This window comes from Cryptomeria japonica, chromosome 5 (assembly GCF_030272615.1).
Source record: "Cryptomeria japonica chromosome 5, Sugi_1.0, whole genome shotgun sequence".
NCBI classification, from domain to species: Eukaryota; Viridiplantae; Streptophyta; class Pinopsida; order Cupressales; family Cupressaceae; genus Cryptomeria; species Cryptomeria japonica.
In genome coordinates this window covers 414359746-414385676 of record NC_081409.1, presented here as the reverse complement: position 1 = coordinate 414385676, position 25931 = coordinate 414359746, and the positions used below count along the sequence as shown (strand labels likewise).

Below are 25931 nucleotides of genomic sequence, written 5' to 3'. Positions count from 1 at the left end.
AGAATAGTCTCTCAATATGTCTCAATGATATCTTTGAAAATTGTTTGTCTATTGCAAGAGAGGGTATTGGGCCAACCAATCCCTATGTGTAGATTTCTATGCTAATACATTTTCTTTCCTAAATTCATTCTTCAACTCACGGGTTGGGTCATGCCCTTCAAAATCTTTCCTTTTTTTTTCTCCTCATTTCAAATGCATTCTCCTATTTTCCTCTATGGGTAGATGGAGTATAAATATAATTTTAGGTTTTTAATATAATACTATTTTTTTTATGAATAAACAACAAAATAAGAGCTTATTTAAATTGGAATTGAAAAGTTTTTAAATCTCACTAAATATTTTATCAAATAATCCATAAAAATGAATTCTAGACAATATTTATTCTATTTAAATTCTAACATGGAAAGATATAGATTATCTATTTATTGTAAGACATGAAGTTGGAGCACAATTCTAGTTAATTAACTATTGATAGTTTTTAATAATGAATTTAGTGATTTATTCATATTCATGAATGTTAAATATTTTGAAAATTGGCATCTCTTGGTGTAGATTATATTGTAAAACATATAGGTATGCTAGTTTATAATACTAACATAACTATCTTAAATACATCTATCTAAAAGACATAGAGAGATATCACCTCGAAAACTAATACCTCTGACATATTTTAGATAGATGTATTTAAGATATCTATGCTAGTTATTTATTATAGATTTATATTAGATATTATCTTAATTTTATAATTATAATTACAATAAGAATTCAAAAATATATCAACGACTAATATTTAAAAAAATGAAAATTTTATTCTTCTTCAACATATACATCTTAACAAAAATGACAATATGTTGATACCTTTTGTTTCTATTGAAATTGGATACCTTTTGTTTCAATTGAAATTGGTGTAATAATTTTAAAAATTCATTAACATTAAATATTTCAATCAATTATCATTGTACTAACGTGACTTGGCGACATTGGTGTAACACTCCTAAACACTCCTCTGAATACCATGTGCGTTGGAGGAAGAAGACACTGGTGTAACACTCCTCTGAGTACCACGTGGGCTATAGGAAGAAGACACTGGTGTAGCACCCCTTTGAGTACCACGTGGGCTAGAGGAAGACTACACCAGGAAAAAACTAGACCTCATGACCCCATAGAAGTTCTGACAGACTAATCCAACCAGACTTCCAACCCACCTGAGATTCAATTATTGAATTAATTCTTTTTTTAAAAATTTATATTTAAACTACAATACAAATTCAAATATCTCAACTAAATGACAATTTTATTCTTCTTCTTCATAATATACATCATAACATTATATTACACTAATAATCAATCAATTAGAGTCCTTCCAAATAATGATTGCTTTATTCCTGCAATGGAAGGGACTAATAACGCACGATACCAGGTTTGTTCAGTGCAGTGAGAAATAAATGACCGCCATTTAGGTGTTTTGCGTTACCCAATTTCCATATTTTAAACCTTCGATGAAGAGGTGGCAGGCAGTTGAAGGTTTTCGGAGTTGATTTCCACGGGCTACAATTTACCTGTCCAGTTGGAGTCTCCATCTTCCAGTCACTATCTCACATGACGTCACATAACCGGAGAGAAGAGAAGACGACGCTCGTTGACAGCTTGTTAAGTAAACCAGAGGGGATAAGCTTTCTGTAGCGCAGGAGAGGAAGGGATAAGAGAGAAGTGCAGAGAAAAGAGGGAAAAAGGGTGGGTGTTTGAAATTGGAATAGTAATAGAAGCAGGATGAGAATGTGGGGTGTTGTGAGGTACGCAGCAGCAATTGTGGTGTTGCTGACCACTGTGAGTGTGAGTGTGGAGGGATCCATACATACGTATAATAGAGCAAAGTTCATCCCCAATGGAAATGCTTTTTTGATTCATGGAGGTAGTGAGGGTCTCCGTGCTTCATCTGTTCCCGGATCTGAGAATTCTTTCATCAGGTACTCTTCTTTTCTAGATCTCTTGCTTTTCTGATTACCAGCTTTCATGCAATTAGATTAGAGGAGTGAATTAAGGAGGTCATTCAGTTATGCCAGCGGCATTGGGAGATTTTCCCGGATTAGAAAAATGTAAGTGTTAACTGGTCCAAGTGCACCCTACAATGCAGGGAACCCATTAAAAATTTAAATCTTGATGCTGGCCATACATTGAATCTACTGCAATTTTAAAAGAATATCTGTTGAAATTCGGAGATTGATCCAAGATCCATTCTTAGTCCTCCCGATTCTTGAGCTTCCCTATCATTTAGCCAATCGTGGGTTTTATGACCTGATACGTATTATCAGTATGCTACGAAAAGTCAAGGACAAGACTTGATTCGTACCTTAATGCCCTTCCCATATCACATTTGGAGATGCAGACAACCTACTTTAAGGTAACTACTCTACTCTGCTTTAACTGACAATGCATCAAAACAGTCAACACAAAAGCACACCATAGCATCTTATTCAAACTCTCCAATTATTCATCGCAAAGTTATTAACTCACTATGGGTACAGAAGTAAAATGCAGTATAAAGCAAGATAGCAGCTGGGAAAACATCCTTTCACTCCTTCGCTTCAGCACAACAGCGATTTCCACTTTTTTTTACGACTAGCAAGCCCAGACCAAAAAACTCCCATTGTAAACCGAAACTGGTGATCTAAACAAGGAAAAAGCCCCAAAAAAGACCACATCAACCGCCACTAACTGGCAGTTACAACCCAAAATTCAAACAATTAAAACAAAAGAGAATGATGGTAGCGTGAACTGTCACAAAGCGTGGTTAAATCATTCTCCCCATCTCTTAAAAATTCCCAATCTCCTGGTTCAGAATAACTTGAACTGGTGGACTTCACTTTGAATTTTGTCGCCACTAGCTCGGGTGTACTAACCTTCCAGCAGATTTGTCTTCAAAGCATGCTCTCGGGACCCCTTGTCCCTATCCGAACCATCATTGGTTCTTGCAATCTTCGCACTTCCAGGGTCAGGATGAAGCCAGTTCTGATTCCACCATTAGTTTGGGCTGTCAAAAACATGTGCAGTCACTAACACAGAGCTAGCAAAATAATCTCTGCTGTCACTACCCTCAGACCTGAAATTCCTTGCCTTATCCCAAATTCCAATCACTTCGTGCTACTGCACTGAAACAGAGTTAGGCTGTCACATTTGGTCAAACTTGGATAACATTCTTGGAGAATGTTCTAGGATCTTGCTCACACTCCCACAGCGCAGTATCCCTTTCAATCCAGTGAGAAGTACTTTTAGGATCCTCCAATGTTTCCTTAGAATGAAGATCACAGTCAACTGAAGCTTCAACATCTATCTCTTGAGGTGCACTTTCAACATTGCCTGTTGAGTCTTGTTGTAGCTCCACTTCTTTTTCTTCAATTCACTGTTATAAGTTATACCATACTCTTCAAGTCATTTTCACTTTTAGTTCCCAAATAGGCTTCTGGCTTACTTCTTGCTTATCTAGAATGTGGTTTTTTCTTTAGGCTCGAGTCTGGCTTCTGCTAGAAGAGATAATACTGCTTCAAATGCTCCTTTTTCTTTCCATGGTGAGGAGATGTCTCCTTCCTTCATAATGTACCTCATCAAGTGTTCTCTCAGCCATGATGAATTACTTTCTGATCATATCGTCAGGGTCTTCCCGATAGAAGATGATACACATCTGTTGGCAACGCATCACACTTATCCACATAGTTAACATAGGAACCAATTTGGAAAGCTACAAGACAAAATTAATAGGCATGTACACTATAATCCTTCTTCAAACAAGAAATCTTGTAAGGGTTTGATTTAGGAATGCAAGTAAGCTGCATTTTGTTAACCATTTCTATACTCACCAGATTGTTTATAGATCCACCATCTATGAGGACCTTGCATACTTTGTCCTTATGCTTGCATTGTGTTCGGAAGATGCTCTTCCTTCTCCAATAACTTCTAGGGTTTCTTTGCTCCCAAATATCAAGGTTCTTTGCAGCATCAAGTTTTCTCCCATCTCTGCTTCCTTTTCTTTTGTTAGAGGTTCTTCTTCATTGGCTACCATTGCCCTTTTGGGGTTTTGAGGGCAGTCTATGGCCTTATGGGCTTAATTACAAATAAAACATCTCAAGTGCTTCCAATCTCTAGAAGATTGCTGTCCTCATCCCCTACTTTTGAATCCCTCCTTTCCTTGGAAGTCAGCAGTTACATTCTTGCCTTCTTTCTGTTCTTCATCATGGCAGGTTCCAAGGAAATTTCTTTTGCTCTGTTTTGGTTGTCGGCACTTCTTTCAAGCACCAATTCGCTTTTCCAGTTTAGTTTATCCTTTGCCTTTAAGGCATGTTGATAAACCTCAAAGCCTCATAAATTACTTATTATAAGCTTACACTAATTGATCTCTTTGTTTTAAGTTATGAAATTCTTTAAATAATTTTTACTTGTAATTAGAAGGCAAGAATTGAGCTCATAAATGTTTCAACATCTTAGTCCATTGTCTGATTTTCTCCTTTCCTTGTCTCCTCCTTGAACTTTGCAAGCCCTCCCTCCATAAAATAGCATTAGACTTCAATTTGGGTGCTGCAATCCTCACTCTTTTATGATCATCTTAATTAATGTCCTCCATTTTGAAATGCTTCTCCAACTCCTGGACCTACGCTAGGAATAAATCTGGGTTGGGTATGCCTCTAAAATCTGAAATACTTCGCCTATTTACGGCTTCAATGAGCCTCTCCATAGGGTCCACTGCCCTATCTGCAATTCCTGGGTTCCCTTGTTCCTCCTGGACTCATCCAGATGTAATTTGGCCTCAAAGGCTTCTAATCTCCTAAACCATTCATCATCATTTCTTCAAGGGCCTGCATCCCTCCTGCCCCTTCTTCGCTATCACAGATTGCTCTGATACCAAAAGTTGATGTAGACAATTTGTGTTATTGTAAGGTAATTACTTTGCTTTAGCTGATAATGTATCAAGATAGATAACGGAAATATGAGAAGATTAAAAAAGTAGTTACAAAATCAAGGGAAAAAAAAGAATAAAGGATATAAGAAACAATATTCATGCAAATAAAAGATAAAACATATAATTTTTTAGTTTAGTTAGTTGCATATTTTTGATAGATAAACGAGGGATTTAAGTGGGACCCTAGTGAAGATTATGAAAATGTCCCTATGGGCCATAATGCTAGGATATTGTGACTATAGCTGTAGTACATAATAAAAGTAGGCCTATATACAAATACATCAAAGAAGAGCCACAAGGTTATAATAAAAAAATCTTCTTTGGGTGCTACACTAAAGACCAAAGAAAAGGGCATCTTAGTTTCCACAACTCAATTTTTTGTTGGGATCTTGTAGGGTCCAAGGATTAGTTATTTGTTCCATTGATGCCCCCCAATCTAAGCCCATGTTGGGTTCAACAATGTCCTCACTGTCCGACTCCACTATCTAAGTAGCCAACATTTCGTTTTTTACCCCCTCTATTTTAGTGTTCTCAAAGGATACAACCATGTTCTTTTCAACAATATTAGATTAGTGAACCCTTGTCCCTTGGATTGTACCTTGTTGGCCTTTAGCCTCACTCACAATTAACATTCCCACCCCAATCTTTCGCACATAGAGCAAGCACTTCTGTTTGAATGGTAGGGAGTGGAATCATTCATCTTGGATATTATTACACCTTACTTAAGTTTACTTAGGAAATGCATTTCATAGTAGTTTGGGTATGAGACACTTGGGTGTTTGTGCCACATTGGGATAGTGTGTGTAGGAGAATTTCCACCTTTTATGGTGTTGATCTTGTTACTACTCTATCATATCCACTTATTGTGGAGTGATAATTCCACCTTCGGTGGGTGAACCACCTCATGTGGAATATTATATTGTTTCTCCTACCTACCCACACCTATTTCCTACCTACCCTTGTTTCTTATTGAGCCACATGTCATGTTTGTGTGTTCACATATCCATATAGCCTTGCCTATATAAGCAGACTCATATTCTTTGTATGTAACACTTGATCCAGTTGATCAGTATTTTCATCTTGATAGAATACAGTTTATTTCTATCATCTATTTTGTCTCTCTATTGTATTTTGCATTGAGCCCTTGATCTTGGCAAAATCTCACATGGTATTAGAGCCTATAGGGCTTCATTGATTAGTCTTTTGGAGACATTTTGGAGGCTTCAATTTTCGGATTTGGGGATCTTCATTTTTTGGGGGCGTTCATACAGTGATTTGGACATCACGGTTGCGTCTGGGAGGTTGTTTCCATGAATTTTGGCTATAAAGTCGACTATATTTGGTGAGAATTTTTTTTTGCCTATTTGGCTATAGTTGTATGAATTTCGATTTTTTTTTTTTTTTTAAAATATTTTCTGAAATTTTTTTAATTTTTCTGCAAAATTTTCGGAAATATTTTGTTGAAAAAAAAGCGATAGTAAAAAAAAAAAACTATCAAAAAGTTTTTTTTTTGGGGTCTGCAGACCCCCCCCCAACTCTGTTTTGCCGTACCTTGTGCAGAGCCGTGCTCTCGTACCCTGCCGACAACAGTTGCCTCTCCTCCGACGGCCAGCTTCACCGCCGCCGACGACCTCCCCACCCGGGCCGCCTAACCGTAGGTGACCACACCAGCTTGGAGGCGACCATCCTCCTCGCCCGCGTGAACTTGCTCACCGACGACCTGCCGTGCTGTGTCCGACGACCTGCCGTGCCGCCTGCGCCTCTATCCGGACCTTGACTTCTTCGACCACCGTTGGTCTCTGGTTAACCCTGCCATTCCGGTCGGCGACAGGCCTTCCTCCCGTCGGCAGCCGCTGCCGCAAACCCTGCCGACCTCCTGTCGCTGCTCCGGTCTGAGCTCCACACGGCTGCCACGCGGGCTTCTGATTGGGCCCTCCGCCACATCATCACGCCACGCGGAGATCTCCGCCACGTCAGTCAACACTGCCACAACAGTAAGATTTTTGCCACGTGTCATGTTCGTATGGTACGGACGACCATGCAGAGGAAGGTCCTTTTTTTTGACGGCCAGACGAGTGTCAATTTTAAGCTCGTCATTTGCTGACATCATCATTATTTTGAAATTTTTTGACCCCCTCTTCATTTGGCTTTTTAGTTTTGCAGTTCAACTTTGAAAGGCCATATCTTGCTCATTTTTGCTCCTTTTTTGGTGCAATTTTTTTTGAAATGGGCTAGAATTTCGTGCTCTTTGCAGTGGTGGAAGAATTTTCTGGTTTTGATGGATGGATTTTTTAGAAATTGCAGATCTTCATGACTGTACCTGTCTAATTCCCGATTTTGCAACTTCAGAGGCTTCGTTTGGGGTCATACGACCTTCTTTTCAGGTGCCGTTTTTTTGAAAGTGCATAATTTTTCGTCTACTTTCATAATCTGCCATTAGTTTGCAGTGATTTTGAGTAGAAATTGTACTTTCAATATTTGGTCATTTTTGGCCTATTTGGTACTTGTATTTCGCTTGGATCTCAGTTTAGATCATTAGCGGTATTTGTTGAAGTCTCTTATATATCATTTTGAGAAGTTGTTAATTGAAATTAGAAGTCCACTTTGCCTTGTTTTGCAAGTGGCCTATTGTATACGCACTAAGTATAAAGTGCCAAATCATCATTTTTGGGGGGGGGTGTCTTGTGTGATTGTGCCTCTCTGTATCTTGTGTTTTTTATTTTTGGTGCTATGGGTTCTCCTAAATTTCCACTTTTAACTCCTCATAATTATGTATCATGGAAGATTAAGGCATGGAGTAAACCAATGGAAAAATGACTCATTCATTATGTAAATGGAACTATTACAGCACCACCTGATCCTAATGCTCAAATTGAATGCCTTACTAAGAATGCTATGGCACTTGGAACTCTTAGAATGTATGTATCAGATGACCTCATTTTTCACATTGATAAGTGTACTACAATTTAAGAGGCTTGGGATATTTTTCAGAAATTGTATGGTCAAGTTGATGAGATTAAGGGCTACAAGCTTGATAGTGAACTCACAACTTTGGATCCCAAGGATTTTGATACAATCCAAGATTATGTCACAAAAGCAAATGAGCTAAGAGCAAAGCTAAAGGATTGTGGAATTGACAAAAAGGATGCTCAATTGGTTTATAACTTGTTGGACAAGCTTCCTTCAGAGTATGCAGCCTTTGTATCTAGCTTTCACACCCATAGGTTAGCTCAAGGTTCCTCATACACTTCTCCCTCATTCGATTCATTCACGGAGATATTGATACTAGAGCAATCTAAGTTGACCAAGATGGAGGTTCTCAAATCTTCAAAGTTACAAGCTTTGGTGGCTAATAAAGGGAATCAAAGCAATCAAGGAAAATGCAAGAATCAAAAGCAACCTAAGTCAAAACCACAACAAGATGGAGCACAACCTTCCTCTCCACAACAAGGTGATTCACCATTCTCACCTAAGAGGAAATCATATAAGGACAATCTTTTTTGTGGATATTGCAAGAAGTCAGGACATGACGAACATCATTGTTATAAGAAGGATATTGATGAGTTGAAGAATCTTCTTGAGAAGAACAAAATCAACCTACCTTCCAGAATGTCTACATCGGCTTCTTCTTCCAAGGATAAGGATAAAGGAAAGGATCACTCTTTTGGGACAGATAAAGGAAAGGGACAAGCTCTTTGTGCTACTACAAGTCATGATTTAGGGAGATGGCTTCTAGATTCAGGGGCTTCTCATCATATGACATCTTCGCAGTCTATGTTTTCTACATTTGGGCTTTGCCACATGCCGCAGATTTTGATGGGCAATCATACATACATGGATGTGATTGGGAAAGGATCTATTGCCATTGGGGATAACTCCTTCAATGATGTGTTGTGTGTACCCCATTTGACAAACAATCTTCTTTCCATCTATCAAATCACACATGGGGCAACTAGGAAAACTGTGGAGTTCACACCTGATTCAGTTATCATTAGAGACTTGGAGAGTGGAGCCATCATTGCGATTGGGGTGGTTGATCATGCATCTCGGTTGTACTCTTTTTCACGTTTTGGTCCTATTGATGAGGTTGATTCTTCCTATGTTGATGATTCCGATTTTGAGGAGGACATTGGGCACTTGAACTTGGGGATTCTCACATGTGACCTCGTTCTTGAGCCTTGCATTTCATCTCCTTCTCTTGATATCACACCACCTATTGCACCTGATGATGCAGCTAGTGCGACAGTTTTGCCTTCTTGTGATTCAGTGCAGCAGATATTTCATGTCTTCCAGCTTCAGTTTCATGGGATGCCTACTTGACAGACATTGCAGGTTTGTTTGTGGAGTCCTACATTGCAGATTTGGGAGACATCATTGATGACATTCATCTTCTCTTTGATGAAGATGATCCTTCTTCGATTGTTGCGAGGGATCACTCTGACCCTCTTGTGCATTCTCTACATGATCAATCTTTAGAGGTTGACATGATTGTGGATACTTTTGTCCAGCAGTTGGAGGAGGTCTCTTTATCTTTTGAGGAGACGTGAGTCTTTGGACATTGTTCTACATTCATCTCCACTAGATCTTGGAGTGCCTTTTTCAGCAGTGTGGCGCAGTTTACCACCTTTGGAGGGGGTAACTTTCAGCATCGACACGGGGACACTCGAGCAGTTTTCAGAGATTCCTTTCATCATGAGTATTTTTCCTACATCTTCCCTTCATGATTGGGGAGACTTTATGGATACACCTTTGGTTTTGTTTCTTCCTAAGGGGAGGAATGTTGTTCGACGTTCGTGGAGCAGTTTCTTCATACATCATCGAGCTTCTATCATTGGTGTAGATTCCACATTGAGGGGGGGGGGTGTACCTAGCTTCTCTTCTTCTCTCACATGGGGGGGGCTTTTTCCTCACATGGGGTTTTGTTCCTCACATACTTCTATGAGAGTTCTCTTGTATAGTTTTCATCTCTCTTTTGGGGGAGGGTTTTTTCCCATTGGGTTTTTCTCTCTTTCCCCGCTTTGTGAGAGATTTCATTGCATTGGTTTGTATGCATTTGCATTTGTACATGGGTACCTGTTGTGACGTTTTCACACATCGCCCCATTGCAAATGGGGACCCATGTTTTTTTGCTTTTTAGGGTTTTTTTTCTAGGTCTTTTAGGGTTTTGTTAGTTAGCCTTTGCATTTTGAGTACTGTCGGGGAGATCAATAGGATAGCAAGTCCTGCTGGAGTGAAGTCCTAATCCTGAAATTTGGCTAAGTCTGAAGTCCTAATCCTGAAATTTGGCTAAGTCTGAAAGTCTTGATCCTGAAATTTGGCTAAGTCTGGAATGTCCTGATCCTGAAATTTGACTAAGTCTGGAAACTGAAAAACCTCAAAAAACTAGATTTTGCAATATAACTCCTAGAGGTCTGAAACCACTCTCAAACATCCTAAAAGTATATATGGAATATAACTTAAAGTATAAGAAACTTATACTTAAATGTTATATTCCATAAAAATTATCCTGATGGAGAGTTCAAAAAGTCAAATTTCGCTCCTGTCCTTCACTGAGGATCCAGAGCGAAAAGCGCTCCTATCCTTCACTGAGGATACAGAGCGAAAAGCGCTCCTGTCCCTCTCCAAGGGTCCAAGGCGAATCGCTCATGTCCCTCACCAAGGGTCCAGAGCGAAAAAGCTTAGTGGAGTCATTCCTGACCTTGTTTGGACAAATTGAGACATCAAAGGCATGAAGGAGGACGTAATCAACCCATTGAAGATAGTTTTGAAAATTAACAAGGCATAAATGAGCTCATAAAGGCCAGGGCACTCCTATCCCTCTCCAAGGGACCAGAGCGATTTTCCCTCAAGACAAGTTTTTGGCAAAAGGAAGGCAAGTTTTATGTTTGAAATGAATGAAAAGGGGCGTGATCGATCCGTTGAAGATAATTTCGAAGGCTAGCAAAACACAAGTGAGCTTATAAATGCAAAATCGCTCCTGTCCCTCTCTAAGGGACCAGGGCGAAATATACATCGTCAAGTCTTCCCCTCCAAATTTGGACGAGTCCAAGTCAAGACACAAGGTCAAAATGATATTTAAAAGTGCTTCAAGAGGGTACGAGATTGCAAAGACCACCAAATCGATGAAAATTGACCAGGGTGAAATATACATTGTCAAGTCTTCCCCTCCAAATTTGGACGAGTCCAAGTCAAGACACAAGGTCAAAATGATATTTAAAAGTGCTTCAAGAGGGTACGAGATTGCAAAGACCACCAAATCGATGAAAATTGGCTAGGGCGCTCCTGTCCCTCTCCAAGGGACCAGAGCGAAATGTTCAATATGCCTAATAGCCTAACGATTGAAATACCATTTCTCATTTTCACGACTTAAGATAAAATGGAGAAAGCATGTTTTGTGCCTTAAAGGTAATTCAAGGGCGATGAGATCAAGAATTTGCACAATCAACTAAATGGCGCTCCTGTCCTTCACTCAAGGACCAGGGCGAAAATCTTGGGAAAGCACGTTTTTGCCTTGAAGAAGCGGGTTGAACATGCATAGAAGAGATGAATGAAGGTCATTGCTTACCTCCAAACTTGATTTGGCGATCTAAAGGACAAAGACCAAGGACAAAAGATGAAATCGCTCCTGTCCCTCACCAAGGGACCAGGGCGAAAATGCTTTAAAGTGCACCCATTTCAAAGATCGAATAAATTGAACTCGAAATTCTAAGTAAAAATGCCATCTTGGACGTCAAAAATGAGGTCTTGGACGTAAAAAAAAAGGAGTGTGAGGTCCAAAAGGTATAGGCGCTCCTGTCCCTCTCCAAGGGACCAGAGCGATCTTGTTGATATCTATTATTTTCCCATGCTTGGGCGCCAATATCCTTCAAATTGCATTAAATGCCAAATTCAATAAAACCTTGAAATATTTTTGAAATTAAATTGACATTTAATAAGTGCGCAAAACATTTAATAATTAATTTATGCCTTTAAAAAATCAAAATTTTAATTATGAAGGCATTTAGAATTAATTATTATTAATTTAAAAATAAAATTGGGGCGCTTGGGGTATTATTTAATGTTTTTATAAAGTCGGCCTCTTCTTTTATTAATTTTGTTTATTTTTGGTTCTATTTTACCAAGTCGGCCTATGGATAATGAAATGGTGAGCGCCTATATAAGAGAGGTGTGTTGAGCGATTTTAATCCATCATTCACTCATCATTTCAAATACGATTTGGAAGGGCAAAGAAGAAGTGCGAAATTTAGCTGGAGTGGAGCAAATTTCTACAAAATGTGGAGACTAAGGAAGGCGAAATTCATCTTGAAGGCTATTGGAGAAGACGTATTTCTTGCTAGATTGGAGGATAATTTCCAGATTTTGAAGACATTTGAAGGCGAATTTCCAGATCTTGAAGAAGCTAGTGGAAGGTGGAGTTCTTTTCCAAGCTAAAGGGGGCGCATTTTGCTAAAGGCAGTCTTGATCTACATTTTACCTAGCGAATTCACCTTATTTTTGCATCTTGTTCTAGAATTAATTCTCAAGTGGAGGTATGGCGTAATCACCTTGGCACCATTTTTGAAGATTTAAATTTTGCTTTGAAAATCCTAAATTAGGAAATGATAACTCAAGATTTATCATGAAGTTTCCTAATTAAAATCTTGAATCTTCCTTTTAAAGTTTAATTTTTAGATTTCAAGATATATTACTAATTTTGAAATGTTGTGTAGGTATCAAGATGGCAACTCCCAAGCTCGAAAGATCTACAAGTCGAAAGACTCTTCTCAAGGAAAATCAAGCCAGATCAAGGACGGTCTCATGAAGGACGATCAAGCAAGGACAAGGGCGACCTTCTTCGATCTAGCATCATCAAGATAAGGGCGACCTCTTCCAATCCAGCATTCCAAGGCGAGGTACATCATCATCCTGCAAATCAAGGACACAAGAAGTCAGAGCAAAGGGTTCGTTGAAGAAGCAGATAGTTCCAGATGAATTAATTAAAGCTAGCTTCTCAACAACATCAAGTTGAATATCTACCAAGTTACAAGTGTCAGACGAGGTGGCATCCTAGTCATCACTTCTCCAGTCAGTGTGGTCCACCTCAGCATTTCCAGATTCAATGTACCTAACTCATGGAAGGTGGCACAAACTCCAATGTACCTACCCCAGCTATCCATTGGTGGAATTTTCTAGAAAGGACATGTGTCCAAGCAATACAATTTTATCATTGGTCAAGCATTAAATGTTATGTAATGGTTGTAACAAACCCTAATTAGGGTTTTCATTGTTGAATCTTGGCCATTGATCTCGAATTGATCTAAGCCATCGAATTGTATTGAGGGCACTATATAAGCCCTGACATTTCATTTTGTAAAGGTGATAGTTAGAGTTAGAATATAGTTGGAAGCAGTTAGAAGATAGATAGAGAGTAGTTAGAAGGTGATTAGCTAGTTGATAGAATAGCAATTAGAGTAGAGTAGAGAGAGAAGGCAAAGATTGTTGCCAAGATGTTGTTGTAAGAGACTTGTAACTTCATTGAAAAAATGGTGAAATTTATGGGTCGATTCGACAATTTGCATGGTCTTTATACTTCTCATATTTGATTTCATGTTATTAGATGAGTGGAAGAAATGTGCTTGACTGATGGTGAAATTCGTATATCCATACTACTAGCAGTTTGTTGATTGCAGACTTGCCTTGTGTAGTCAACTGGAATCATTCAGCTCAAGCTTAACTTCAATTGTCGCTTCTTTATTGATATGCATCAACCTGATGGTGTCTATGCCTGCAGTGATGATTTGAACATCATAAAGCTTTCCTTCAAAGATCGCACTAACCTTGTGGAGATGGTCCTGGGATGTCAAAACAAGACTTAGTTAGAATTTCATCAAAGATCAATCATTGCTCCTACATTCTTAGTGTTAGGATTAGATCCTTTCCTCGCCCTCATCTTTTTTCCTTTTTTTTTTCAAGTCAAAGCTAGTAAAATCCTGTGTCCAGCAATATTCAAAGCAAATCAGAAGTTCAGGCATCAAGTGTAAGTTCCCTTGTGATTCCAGCAAATCACATCATACCACAGAGAGCTTATCCACACGTAGAGACCCTACATACAAGAACCTTGAAGTCATCCTGATTGATCCTTTTTCGCGATATCTTCAGCAATCAGAGGCTTTATTCAAGAGAGGATAAGGTACCCTTGGGTATTTTATTCTGTGTTTGATAGTGTACAAAATACACGTCAACAGTACCTAACATGGCCTAGTAGCTGGGACCCATCTTGCATTGCTTAGTTGCATTGTAGACTTAAGTGCATTCCCCTAAGTTGCACTTAAGGGGGGGTGTTGGTGTAAATAATTATTCATCTTGGATATTATTACACCTTACTTAAGTTTACTTAGGAAATGCATTTCATAGTAGTTTGGATATGAGACACTTGGGTGTTTGTGCCACATTGGGATAGTGTGTGTAGGAGAATTTCCACCTTTTATGGTGCTGATCTTGTTACTACTCTATCATATCCACTTATCGTGGAGTGATAATTCCACCTTCGGTGGGTGATCCACCTCATGTGGAATATTATATTGTTTCTCCTACCTACCCACACCTATTTCCTACGTACCCTTGTTTCTTATTGAGCCACATGTTATGTTTGTGTGCTTACATATCCATATAGCCTTGCCTATATAAGCAGGCTCATATTCATTGTATGTAACGCTTGATGATCCAGTTGATTAGTATTTTCATCTTGATAGGATACAATTTATTTCTATCATCTATTTTGTCTCTCTATTGTATTTTTCACTGAGCCCTTGATCTTGGCAAAATTTCACAGTGTCCCCTCTAGAAAAGCAAGGAATACAACTTAGTGATGATTCTGTTTTAGCATGTCCTCCCTAACAACCTCTAGGCTCATCCTTGGGATTTGTATGTATCCATGAGCAGAGCCTAAACATGAATATCCCCCCTACGCTATTGGGGATGTTGCCGTATGTATCTGCGGGAGTCTCGTTGAGGGACGATTCCACCAAATATGTAACTGGCCTTCGGCCTTACATATTTAGAGTCTATCGATAATTATCCAAGTGGTACAATTCTTTATTTGTTTGCAAAATAAATATACTTCTAAGGGGGCTGACTTTGGGCAAAGTCCGCCACCCTTAAGGTTACATTGCCCTAAATGAAGAGATGTCTTATTCCTAAGGGAGCCGACTCCTCATGAAGAGTCACCTTGCACGGGTATAAAGGGAGATCAATTATCTTCCCCTTGGCATTCAAATACACACTCAACAGATCATAGAATTCTCACAGGAGTTCGCACCTATCTGCAGATCGAAGATCATCTACAACAGTTCGTGGATTATCAAAGGAAGTCCGATTCACATTGCAGATCGTATATCATCTATGGTGGATTGTTTCCAATTATCTAGATTCAAGGAGTGAAGCAATTTTGTAAATACAACTTGCTATTTTGTCGAATATAATAAAAGACATTTGTTGCTGGGTTTTTCGCCTTCAAGTTGGAAGGTTTTCCCAAGGTATATGCTGTGTAAACTTGTGTGAATTGTCTCATATCTGCATTGTTCTAAATCTGATTATAAGTTTAACATGGTATCAGAGCGGGTTTGAGAAGATCGTGATCAGATTTCCTCATAGAAGCGAACTTCTCTTTCATCTCCCACCTTCAAGGAGCAATATCAAAGCCTCGAAAAAATGGTGAACGGTCTCAAGGTCTAAGATAGACTTAAAGGTGCTTCAAACTTCACTTCGTGGAAGTTTAGAGTTCTTATTGCACTTGAAGAAAATGATCTTCTTCAGTTTGTGGAAGAAAAAGATTTTTCTAGAGCCAAAAGATCAAGCGGAGAAACTTCAATTCAAGAAGAATGCCATAAAAGCGAAGAAGATCTTGATTGACTCCGTGAAGGATCACTTAGTGCTTCTCATTTCCAAGATGACAATTGCAAGAGACATGTTCAAAACCTTGGAAAGTCTATATGAGATCAACAACACAAGTAGGGCTCTTGCATTGAGGCAACAACTTCATCAAGTCAAGATGGCGAAAGGAGAAATAGTCATATCATTCTTCATGAAGATCTCAGAGCTGAGGGATCAACTAAGCGCCATTGGAGATCAAGTTGTGGATAAAGATTTTGTCATGTTGGCACTTAATGGCCTTCCTCATTCTTGAGAGCCATTTATTCAAAGTATCAGTGGGAGATCCAAGTTGCCCAAGTTTGATCGTCTTCGTGCTAATTGCATCCAAGAAGAATCTAGGTTGGCTGCAAGGGGAAATGGCAAAGGCTCTCAAAATGAAGACATTCATGTTCTAGCCACTCAATCTACTAAGAAGAACAAAAGAAATTGGAGAAAAGGCAACTTCAAGAGGAATAGAGATCAAAGATCAGATTCTGCACCTGATTCAAAGAAGAAGAAGAAAGATCTCTCCCACATTCAGTGCTTTAGATGTGACAAGTTTGGTCACTATGCAATAGATTGTTTAACAAGGCCAAAGCAACAAGTGGCAAACATTAATGAAGTCTCAACTCAAAAGGAAGCTGGAGACAATTCTATTGGATTCCTCCTCATATCCGCCTTATCAAGTAATGTTCCCATGGATAGTGACACCTGGTTGATTGATAGTGGAGCTTCTCGTCACATCACAAGCTATCGAGAACATCTTTCAGATTTGGTGGAAATGGAGACTAAACTTCAAGTGATCATTGGAGATGATGCATGCTATTCCATGAAAGGATTTGGTGCCACTTCTCTCCATCTAGAATCTGGCATTCCCCTTCATCTAAGTGATGTCTTGTTCGTGCCAGGAATCAAGAGGAATCTTGTATCTATTTCAGCCTTGGAGGACAAAGGTTATCAAGTAGCATTTTCAGAAGGGAGAGTTCTTGCATGGCCAAAGAACTCCAACGTCAAGACTACTCGTGTGATCGGGAATCGACATGAGAGTTTGTACAAGCTTTCCATTCATCCAGTTCAAGCTCTTCTAAATGACTCTTCCTGTTCATAGAAGAATTGGCTACATTACAGGGCTCTTCCATCATTGGAAAAGATGGTTAAAGGTATTCCTAAACTTAGTCATGTACGTGATGGTACTTGTAAAGGTTGTGCTATGGATAAAAATTCTAAAGAGTCCATTTCATAGTGTTGTTTTTAGATCAGACTGATAGCAATAACCAGAAATAACACAAAGAACACATAGAACACAAGAGTACCTTGGGAAAACCTCCCTCTTGGAGGTGAAAAACCCAACAACAAAATCTCAACTTGTATTAGGCAATAATCAGACTGTGTCTTTACAATTTTGCTTCAACACTTGAAGCAATATGAACAACAGAATATAACTTTACACTAGGGCACACAATAGTATGAACAACACCATGAAAATTTGAGTTATAACAAACTTATCTGCAATTATCCTTGACTGAGAATGATGCCCTAATCAGAGAGGACAATTCGCTGATTAAGGAGACCTGTAGCAGACCATGAATTAGGTTCATTGTTCAAGCACAAATTCGCTGACCTGGGAGATGAGTTCGCTGCCCTTGGATTGTTGGTGCTGGAAATAAGCCACACCCGAACCGATGATGGACTGGTCCAAGAGGGGCCAGTAGCTCAGTGGTAGAGCACTCCAGCAGCGTATGGAAGGTCCTAGGTTCGAGCCCTAGCTGGTCCATGTCTCAACATGGATAAGTTTGTTGATCTTGATAATGCAATTCGCTATCTTAGAGATGTATTTGCTATCTTGGATAAATTTGCTGCTTAAGGAGGATGTAATTCCTTGACTTGATGCGTGTCTTGATGCATGAATGAACCTTTTCTTATATATGTGCCTTGTCCTCATTGTATACCTCAAGTTGGCCTTGCAAATAATAACAATAATACGCTTGGCGCCCATTCTACGGTCACCCCTAGAAGCCTTTACAAGTTACATGTTTAATATAGGGTCAGCCCTATTCACACTTACAAGTTACATTTGCACATTACAAGTTTCATCACCCATTATAGGGCCGTCTCAATTCACAAGTTACATCGCCCATTTAGGGCCAGACCAAAATACAAGTTACATATTGATTTTTGCACATTAATGTGACTAAGGCCGATAGGTCAATTAGTTACCCATATGCTAGGTCGGCCCTAGAAGGAATCCGACCTAGCTACAAAAACATCAACACTCCTTCTTAGCTAGGGAGGAGTCCTCAATATCTGAGTCACATAGTGACATCCACCATGGCTACTCCCAAAGGGTGGGTCCATCATGACTACACCCATGAAAAAACAAAAAACAAATGAACACAAGTGCCCATCACATAATCCTCAACGTGATGTCGTCATCTCATCATGACGTCCACCATAGCTGCTCCCAGAGGGTGAATAAACACAAATTCTAAGTCATGGAGTCTCTCACATGACATCCACCATGGCTACTCCCAGAGGGTGGATCCACCATACTTACTCGCAGAGGGTGGAACAAGGGCTTGCACCTCAAAATTCTCTCACAAAGAAGAATGCACTAACAAGGGCTTGCACCTCAAACTTCTCTCGCAGAGAAGAATGCACTTACAAGGGCTTGCACCTCAAACTTCTCTCGCAGAGAAGAATGCGTTAACAAGGGCTTGCACCTCAAACTTCTCTCGCAGAGAAGAATGCGTTACAAGGGCTTGCACCTCAAACTTCTCTCGCAGAGAAGAATTCATTATCAAAGGCTTGCACCTCAAACTTCTCTCGCAGAGAAGAATGTATTAACAAGGGATTGCACCTCAAACTTCTCTCGCAAAGAAGAATGCATTAACCAAATCTTCAAGACGACGAGGCTCCCTTTGAACTTGAAATGTCAGGCTCCCATTGAAGCTGAAATGTTATTTCCTCCTTTTAGAATAAGAACCCTTTTGAATTGACATTAAACCTTGGCTCCTCTTGAGGTGTCCCTATGTCAATTTTCTCAAAAGAAGCTAGATGAGTAGACCTGAATTTGCAATCTCGAGCAATGTAGCCATACTTGTCACACCTAAAACATTGAATGTGAGATAAATCCTTCTTTTTTGGTTCTGAAACAGATTGTGGTTCTCTGTCTCTATCCCTCTTTCTTCTTTTGCCTCTTTCCATAGAAGTATGAGTAGCAAGGACTTGATTTTCCACACCATAATGGTTACGCCCAATTCCTCTTGTTACCAACCTTGACTCTTCTTGAATACAATCAGCTCGAAGGCGATCAAACTTGGGTAACTTGGATCTCCCATTGATGCTTTGAATGAAGGGTTCCCAAGTTTGAGGGAGACCATTAAGTGCCATCATAACAAGATCTCTGCCAGCAATATTGTCCCCAATAGTGCTCAATTGATTTCTCAAATCAGTAATCTTTATAAAGAATGAGATGACTGATTCATCTTTATCCATTTTTACATTGTGAAATTGTTGCCTTAAGGCGAGAGCTCTGCTGGTGTTGTTGATCTCATACATGCCTTCCAAGGTTCTGAACATATCTCTGGCTGAAGACATCTTGGAAATGATAGGTACAAGATGATCCTTCATGGAGTCAATCAAGATCTTCTTTGCTTTGACAACATTCTTCTTGAATTGGAGTTTCTCTTCTTGATCTTCAGGCTCAGGCTGATCTTTTCCTTCTATAAACTGAAGAAGATCATTTTCGTCAAGAGTAACAAGGATTTTGAGCTTTCATGAAGTGAAATTCGAAGCTCAATCAAGTCTGTCTTCAACCTTCAAATTGTACACCATTGTCACTGTTGGAAATTGCTCATTAAAGATGAAGTAGGAGGAAGAGCTTCAGACAATCTGATCACGATCGATTCAAACCCGCTCTGATACCATGTTGTTTTTAGATCAGACTGATAGCAATAACAAAAAATAACACAAAGAACACACAGAACACAAGAACCTTCCTCTTGGAGGTGAAAAACCCAACAACAAAATCTCAACTTGTATTAGGCAATAATCAGACCGTGTCTTTACAATTTTGCTTCAGCACTTGAATATGAATAGCAGAATATAACTTTACACTAGGGCACATAGTAGTATGAACAACACCATGAAAATCTGAGTTATAACAAACTTATCTGCAATTATCCTTGACTGAGAATGATGCCTTAATCAGAGAGGACAATTCATTGATTAAGGTGACCTGTAGCAGACCATGAATGAGGTTCGTTGTTCAAGCACAAATTTGCTGACCTGGGAGATGAGTTCACTGCCCTTGGATAAGTTCGCTGATCTTGGTAATGCAATTCGTTGTCTTGGATAAATTTGCTGCTGAAGGAGGATGTAATTCCCTGACTTGATGTTTGTCTTGATGCATGAATGAACCTTGCATATATATGTGACTTGACCTCACTGTATACCTCAGGTCGGCCTTGCAAATAATAACAATAATATGCTTGGCGCCCATTCTAGGGTCAGCCCTATAAGCATTTACAAGTTACATGTTTAATATAGGGTCAGCCCTATTCACACTTACAAGTTACATTTGCACATTACAAGTTTCATCGCCCATTACAGGGCCGGTTCAATTCACAAGTTACATCGCCCATTTAGGGCCAGACCAAAATACAAGTTACATATTGATTTTTGCATATTAATGTGACTAAGGTTGATAGGCCAATTAGTCACCCATATGCTAGGTCGGTCCTAGAAGGAATTCGACCTAGCTACAAAAACATCAACACATAGCAGTGAAAGTAGGTCAAAAGAAATATTAGATCTTGTACATTCTGATTTATGTGGTCCAATGTCTATGGCATCCCTAAGTGGATTTTTGTATTATGTAATTTTCATAGATGATTTCTCTAGGAAAACTTGGATTTATTTCTTGAGGACTAAAGAATCTGATGAAGTCCTAGGTAGATTTAAAGAGTTTAAGGCCCAAGTAGAAAACTTGTCTGAGAAAAGAATTAAAGTTTTAAGGTTTGATAATGGAGGTGAATACACCTCTGGTAGCTTTCGTGATTTTTGTATTGAGGCAGGAATTAAGAGGGAGTTTTGTGTCCATTACAACCCACAACAAAATGGGGTTGCAGAAAGAAAGAACAGATCCATTGTTGAAGCTGCAAAAGCCACGATCCATGATCAAGACCTTTAAACATTTCTTTGGGCCGAAGCATTCAGGACAACAATATATGTTCAGAATAGAAGTCCTCATCGGATACTGCAGAATATGATTCCAGAAAAAGCCTTTACAGGTGTGAAGCCTGACGTCAGTCACTTGAGAATCTTTGGCTGTCCAGTGTATGTTCATGTACCTAAAGATAAAAGAACTAAGCTGGATCCTTCTAGCAAAAAAGGGATATTTGTGAGCTACAGTGAATCTTCTAAAGCCTACAAAATCTACATTCCAGGTCAAAAGCATATAGAGGTTAGCAAAGATGTCACCTTTGAAGAAGATGTTGCATTCAGAAAATCTAAAGGTTCATGCATGGAGATAGATGATGAAGATCAAGAGACTCCTCAAGACATGGACATAGTCATACTCCTGAGATTCAAAGGGAGTTTACCGAACCGGTAGAAACTAATGATCCAATTGAACCCTTGGATCCTACTGATGGGCCTAGAGATATTATTGTGAATCGAAAGAGACCTCTTTGGGCAAGGAACACTATGCAGGAGGCAGAAAAGTTCGCGACTCCTAGAGGCACATTCAAAGAAAGTAGAAGACCACAGAGATTCTCTAGCTATGTTGCATTGTTGTGTAATTTTATTGAGACTGAACCTTCCAGTGTTGAGGATGCCTCAAATCAGCAAGTATGGAAAGATGCCATGGATGAAGAATATCAATCCATTATTAAGAATGATGTTTGGGATATTATACCTAGACTCGAAAGAAAGTCAGTTGTATCTTCCAAGTGGCTATTCAAGATTAAGCATGCAGCTGATGGAAGCATTGAGAAGTACAAGGCTAGATTTGTGGCACGTGGTTTCTCTCAGAAAGAAGGAATAGACCATGAAGAAACATTTGCTCCAATTGCTCGCTATATTTTCATCAGGACCATCATTGCCATTGCAACAGCTAAGGGATGGAAGCTACATCAGATGGATGTGAAGACAACTTTTCTCAATGGTGTAATTGAAGAAGAGGTCTACATTGAGCAACCTGAAGGCTTCGTGATTCATGGGAAAGAGTCTCATGTATGCAAATTAAAGAAAGCATTATATGGTCTTAAGTAGGCTCCTCGTGCATGGTATGAAATGATTGACTGATACTTGGTGAGTTTGGGGCTCTGCAAGAATGATGCTGATCCAAATATTTACTTCAAGGTAGTCAATGGTGAAGCTTTAATCTTTGTTCTCTATGTTGATGACTTATTTCTTACCGGAGAAGAACATCTCATCTTTAGATGCAAGGAGTTGACTTCAGAATTTGAGATGAAGGACCTAGGACTTAAGCATTTTTTCTTAGGATTGGAAGTGTGGCAGAGGCCTAATGAGATCATCCCGAGTCAAGGAAAAAACACCATTGACATCTTAAAGTGATTTGGAATGTTAGATTGCAAGTCTATGTCTACACCGATGGAAACTAACTTGAAGAAATTGAGTGAATTTGCAGCTAGTTCAGATCTTGTGGATCCTACTATGTACAGATAGTTGATTGTATCTTTGATGTATCTAGTTAACACTCAACCGGATATTTGCTATGCAATGAGTGCACTTAGTCAATTCATGTGTGAACCAAGGCAAATACATCTAGTTGCAGCCAAGCATATCTTGAGATACTTGCGTGGCACAGTTGGATATGGCTTGAAATATTATTCCAGTGTGGACTTGAATCTGCAAGGCTATTTTGATTTTGACTGGGTAGGGAGTGTTACTGATCGGAACAACACCTCTGGTTGTTGCTTCAGTTTGGGATCTACTATGATTTCTTGGTGTAGCAGGAAGCAGTCTTCAGTGGCATTGAGCATCGTAGAGGCGGAATACATTGCAGCATGTGTGGCAGCTCGTGAAGCAGTGTGGTTTCAGAAGCTCCTTGCAAGATTGTTTGGACAATCGTTGGAGCCTACAGTTATTCATTGTGATAATCAAAGCTGTGTGAAACTTTCTGTCAATCTTGTGTTTCATGATAGAACAAAGCATGTAGAGATCAAATATCACTATATTAGAGATATGGTGCAAAGGAATGCTATTCAATTGAGGTACATTAGCATTGATGACCAGACGACCGATATTCAAACCAAGCTTCTTGCCAAAGTGAAGTTTGTGCATTTTCGAGATAAGCTTGGAGTTGTGGAGAATGAAGCCCTTGCTGAGAGGGAGTCTCAGCATCAGTGATTTCTTGAGATGTACTTTAATGCATTCTTCTCTGTGAGAGAGAAGTTTGAGGTGCAAGCCCTTGTTAATGCATTCTTCTCTGTGACAGATAAGTTTGAGGTGAAAGCCCTTGTTCCACCCTCTGGGAGTAGCCAAGGTGGATGCCATGTTGAGAGACTCCATGACAACATCACTTGTGTTTGATCGCCCTCTGGGAGTAGCCATGGTGACCGTCATGATGAGATGACATCACGTTGAGTGACTCCGTGATGGGCACTTGTGTTCATATTCATTTCCATTCATCGGTGTAGCCATGATGGATGTCATCATGTTGAGTGCCTCTGTGATGAATTTTGTTCCACCCTCTAGGAGTAGCCATGGTGGATGTCATTCCATGACACAGCTATGAGCAAGGAGTCCTCCCTAGCTAAGAGGGAGTGTTGTCGTATGTATCTGCGGGAGACTCCTTGAGGGATGATTCCACCAAATATGTAACTGGCCTTCGGCCTTACATATTTGTAGTCTATCAATAATTATCCAAGTGGTGCGATTCTTTATTTGTTTGCAAAATAAATATACTTATAAAGGGGGCCAACTTTTGGCAAAGTCCGCCACCCTTAATGAAAGGTTACATTGCCCTAAACGAAGAGATGTCTTATTCCTAAGGGAGCCGACTCCTCATGAAGAGTCACCTTGCACGGGTATAAAGGGAGATCAATTATCTTCCCCTTGGCATTCGAATACACACTCAGAAGATCGTAGAATTCTCACAGGAGTTCGTGCCTATCTGCAGATCAAAGATCATCTACAGCAGTTTGTGGATTATCTAAGGAAGTCCGATTCACATTGCAGATCGTATGTCATCTATGGTGGATTGTTTCCAATCATCTAGCTTCAAGGAGTGAAGCAATTTTGTAAATACAACTTGCTATTTTGTCGAATATAATAAAAGACATTTGTTGTTGGGTTTTTCACCTTCAAGTTGGAAGGTTTTCCCAGGGTATATGCTGTAAACTTGTGTGAATTGTCTCATATCTGCATTGTTATAAATCTGATCATAAATTTAACAAGGGAGGTAGGTGAAGCTCTGGATGGTTTGAAGTTAGAGGAGTCAAGGAGGGGGGCAATTTCAATAGTTAGGGCAAGGTACATCACTCCCCTAAAATTGAGAGCCCTCCTCACTCATGACCACTTCAAAGGTTTTGTCAAATTTCATGAATGCAGAGTAGTGATTGTGGAAGGATTCTAAGCTCCTTCCTAGAACAATCACTTTATTAAACAAAGCCCTAGGAATGCAGCCTTCTTTGCCTTGTCACTAGCCATAGCTATCTTGCCTAGTATCAAGCAATAGGTACCATGAAATGCTTCCCACATAGCACCCAATTCATCTCTGTCAGGAAGAAATGAAAGTGCAGAATAATGTTAACCACCTAAAAAAAAAATTATATCTGAATGTTTTGATGCCAATGTAGCAGGGAAGGCATCGACCAACCCATGTTTGTCCTTTTCACTCTTGGGTACAAGGCTCACTTATCCTCTAGAATTTTGCGAACATAGTTCCATTCTGGTTTTTTTACTATCGAATATTTTTTCCAAGCCTCATCAAGAAGAAGGGACCTTCAAAGGGCATTTCTCCTTTATCCACAAGTCTTCAACTACCAGTAGCCATGACAAGGGTACACACCAAACTAGTTAGCTAGAACCTGAAAACTTAGCAAGGAATAACAACCTTATTGATTTCACCTTATAGGAGCAAAATGACATTCACTGCAGCTCTTTATAATGCATTTGGGCACCTTTGTTACTAAGGAGTGGTGCAAAGGATTTCAAATGAATTGAAAAGAACATTCTCCCCCACCAAAGGGCATTCACTGGGGATTTAGTGAGTCCTCTAATTTGGAAGAGAACCCAATAGGATTTGCCCTTAAAGAAAGATCTTGACATTGAGAAGAAGTTCAAGTTCTTACTGCTTCTGGATTAGATTGTGTGTTTTTTTTGCATCAACGTTTCGGATCACACTCTGTGATCCATCATCAGGATGATGGAAAGCTCATGGAATAGAGAAATAGACTGCTGCAGATCTTTGGTGGTTTAAAAAGAGGAGGAAGAAGGTGTTGCACACAAACTAACTATTATGGATTGTGGAAAACTAATATCTTTAATTGAGGAGAAGTTGTTCACATTACCCAAAAAAATAGCAAGAGAATCCATCGGCTTGTTTAGCTTACAAAAGCAATGTCTGAAACTTGAATTCTCAAAATTACTCACTAAAAGTCTAGCTTCTTTTAAGAATGCAATCAATCTTTTAGCTAGGCATCATTCCCTACAGCATTGCATTAGTATCAATCAGCAAGTCCCTCTTCCACTGCTAGAGAGTGGAGTTTAAGGAAAAACACCTTTTTAATACCTTTAACTAGTTCAAGCACTGCCACTTCATTATTAGTCAAAACCTACTTCCCTCTCTTAATCCTGATCAAGTAACTGGTACTTGCAACACCAAGATTCCCTTTAGAAGCTCTATCAAAATTTAGTTTCCACATATTCTTAGGATGTGGAGTACACATTAAGTTTGCCTTGCCCGCCTTTGGATTTTTTATCCATTTTATAGAAGCTAATTGTATTGTTAAGAGACAATATTTTGTTTATTTTTGGGAATTACTACAAATGAAAGCATTCAAAGGCTATTGAGAGATTTGGTATAAGATTTTTTTAATTAGTATTATCAAGCAAAGAAAAG

The 25931-nt window shown here is 39.3% G+C and overlaps 1 protein-coding gene across 1 annotated transcript in view; it reads left to right on the top strand.

The window, feature by feature from the left end:
• The first annotated feature begins 1375 nt into the window (after nt 1-1375).
• The window catches only part of LOC131076466 (uncharacterized), a 42624-nt gene continuing 18068 nt past the window's right edge, over nt 1376-25931 (top strand). The window contains exon 1 of the mRNA XM_058013650.2: nt 1376-1967. Coding sequence (XP_057869633.1) covers nt 1771-1967 — 197 coding nt within the window. The 5' untranslated portion in view covers nt 1376-1770. The remainder of the gene's footprint in view (nt 1968-25931) is intronic.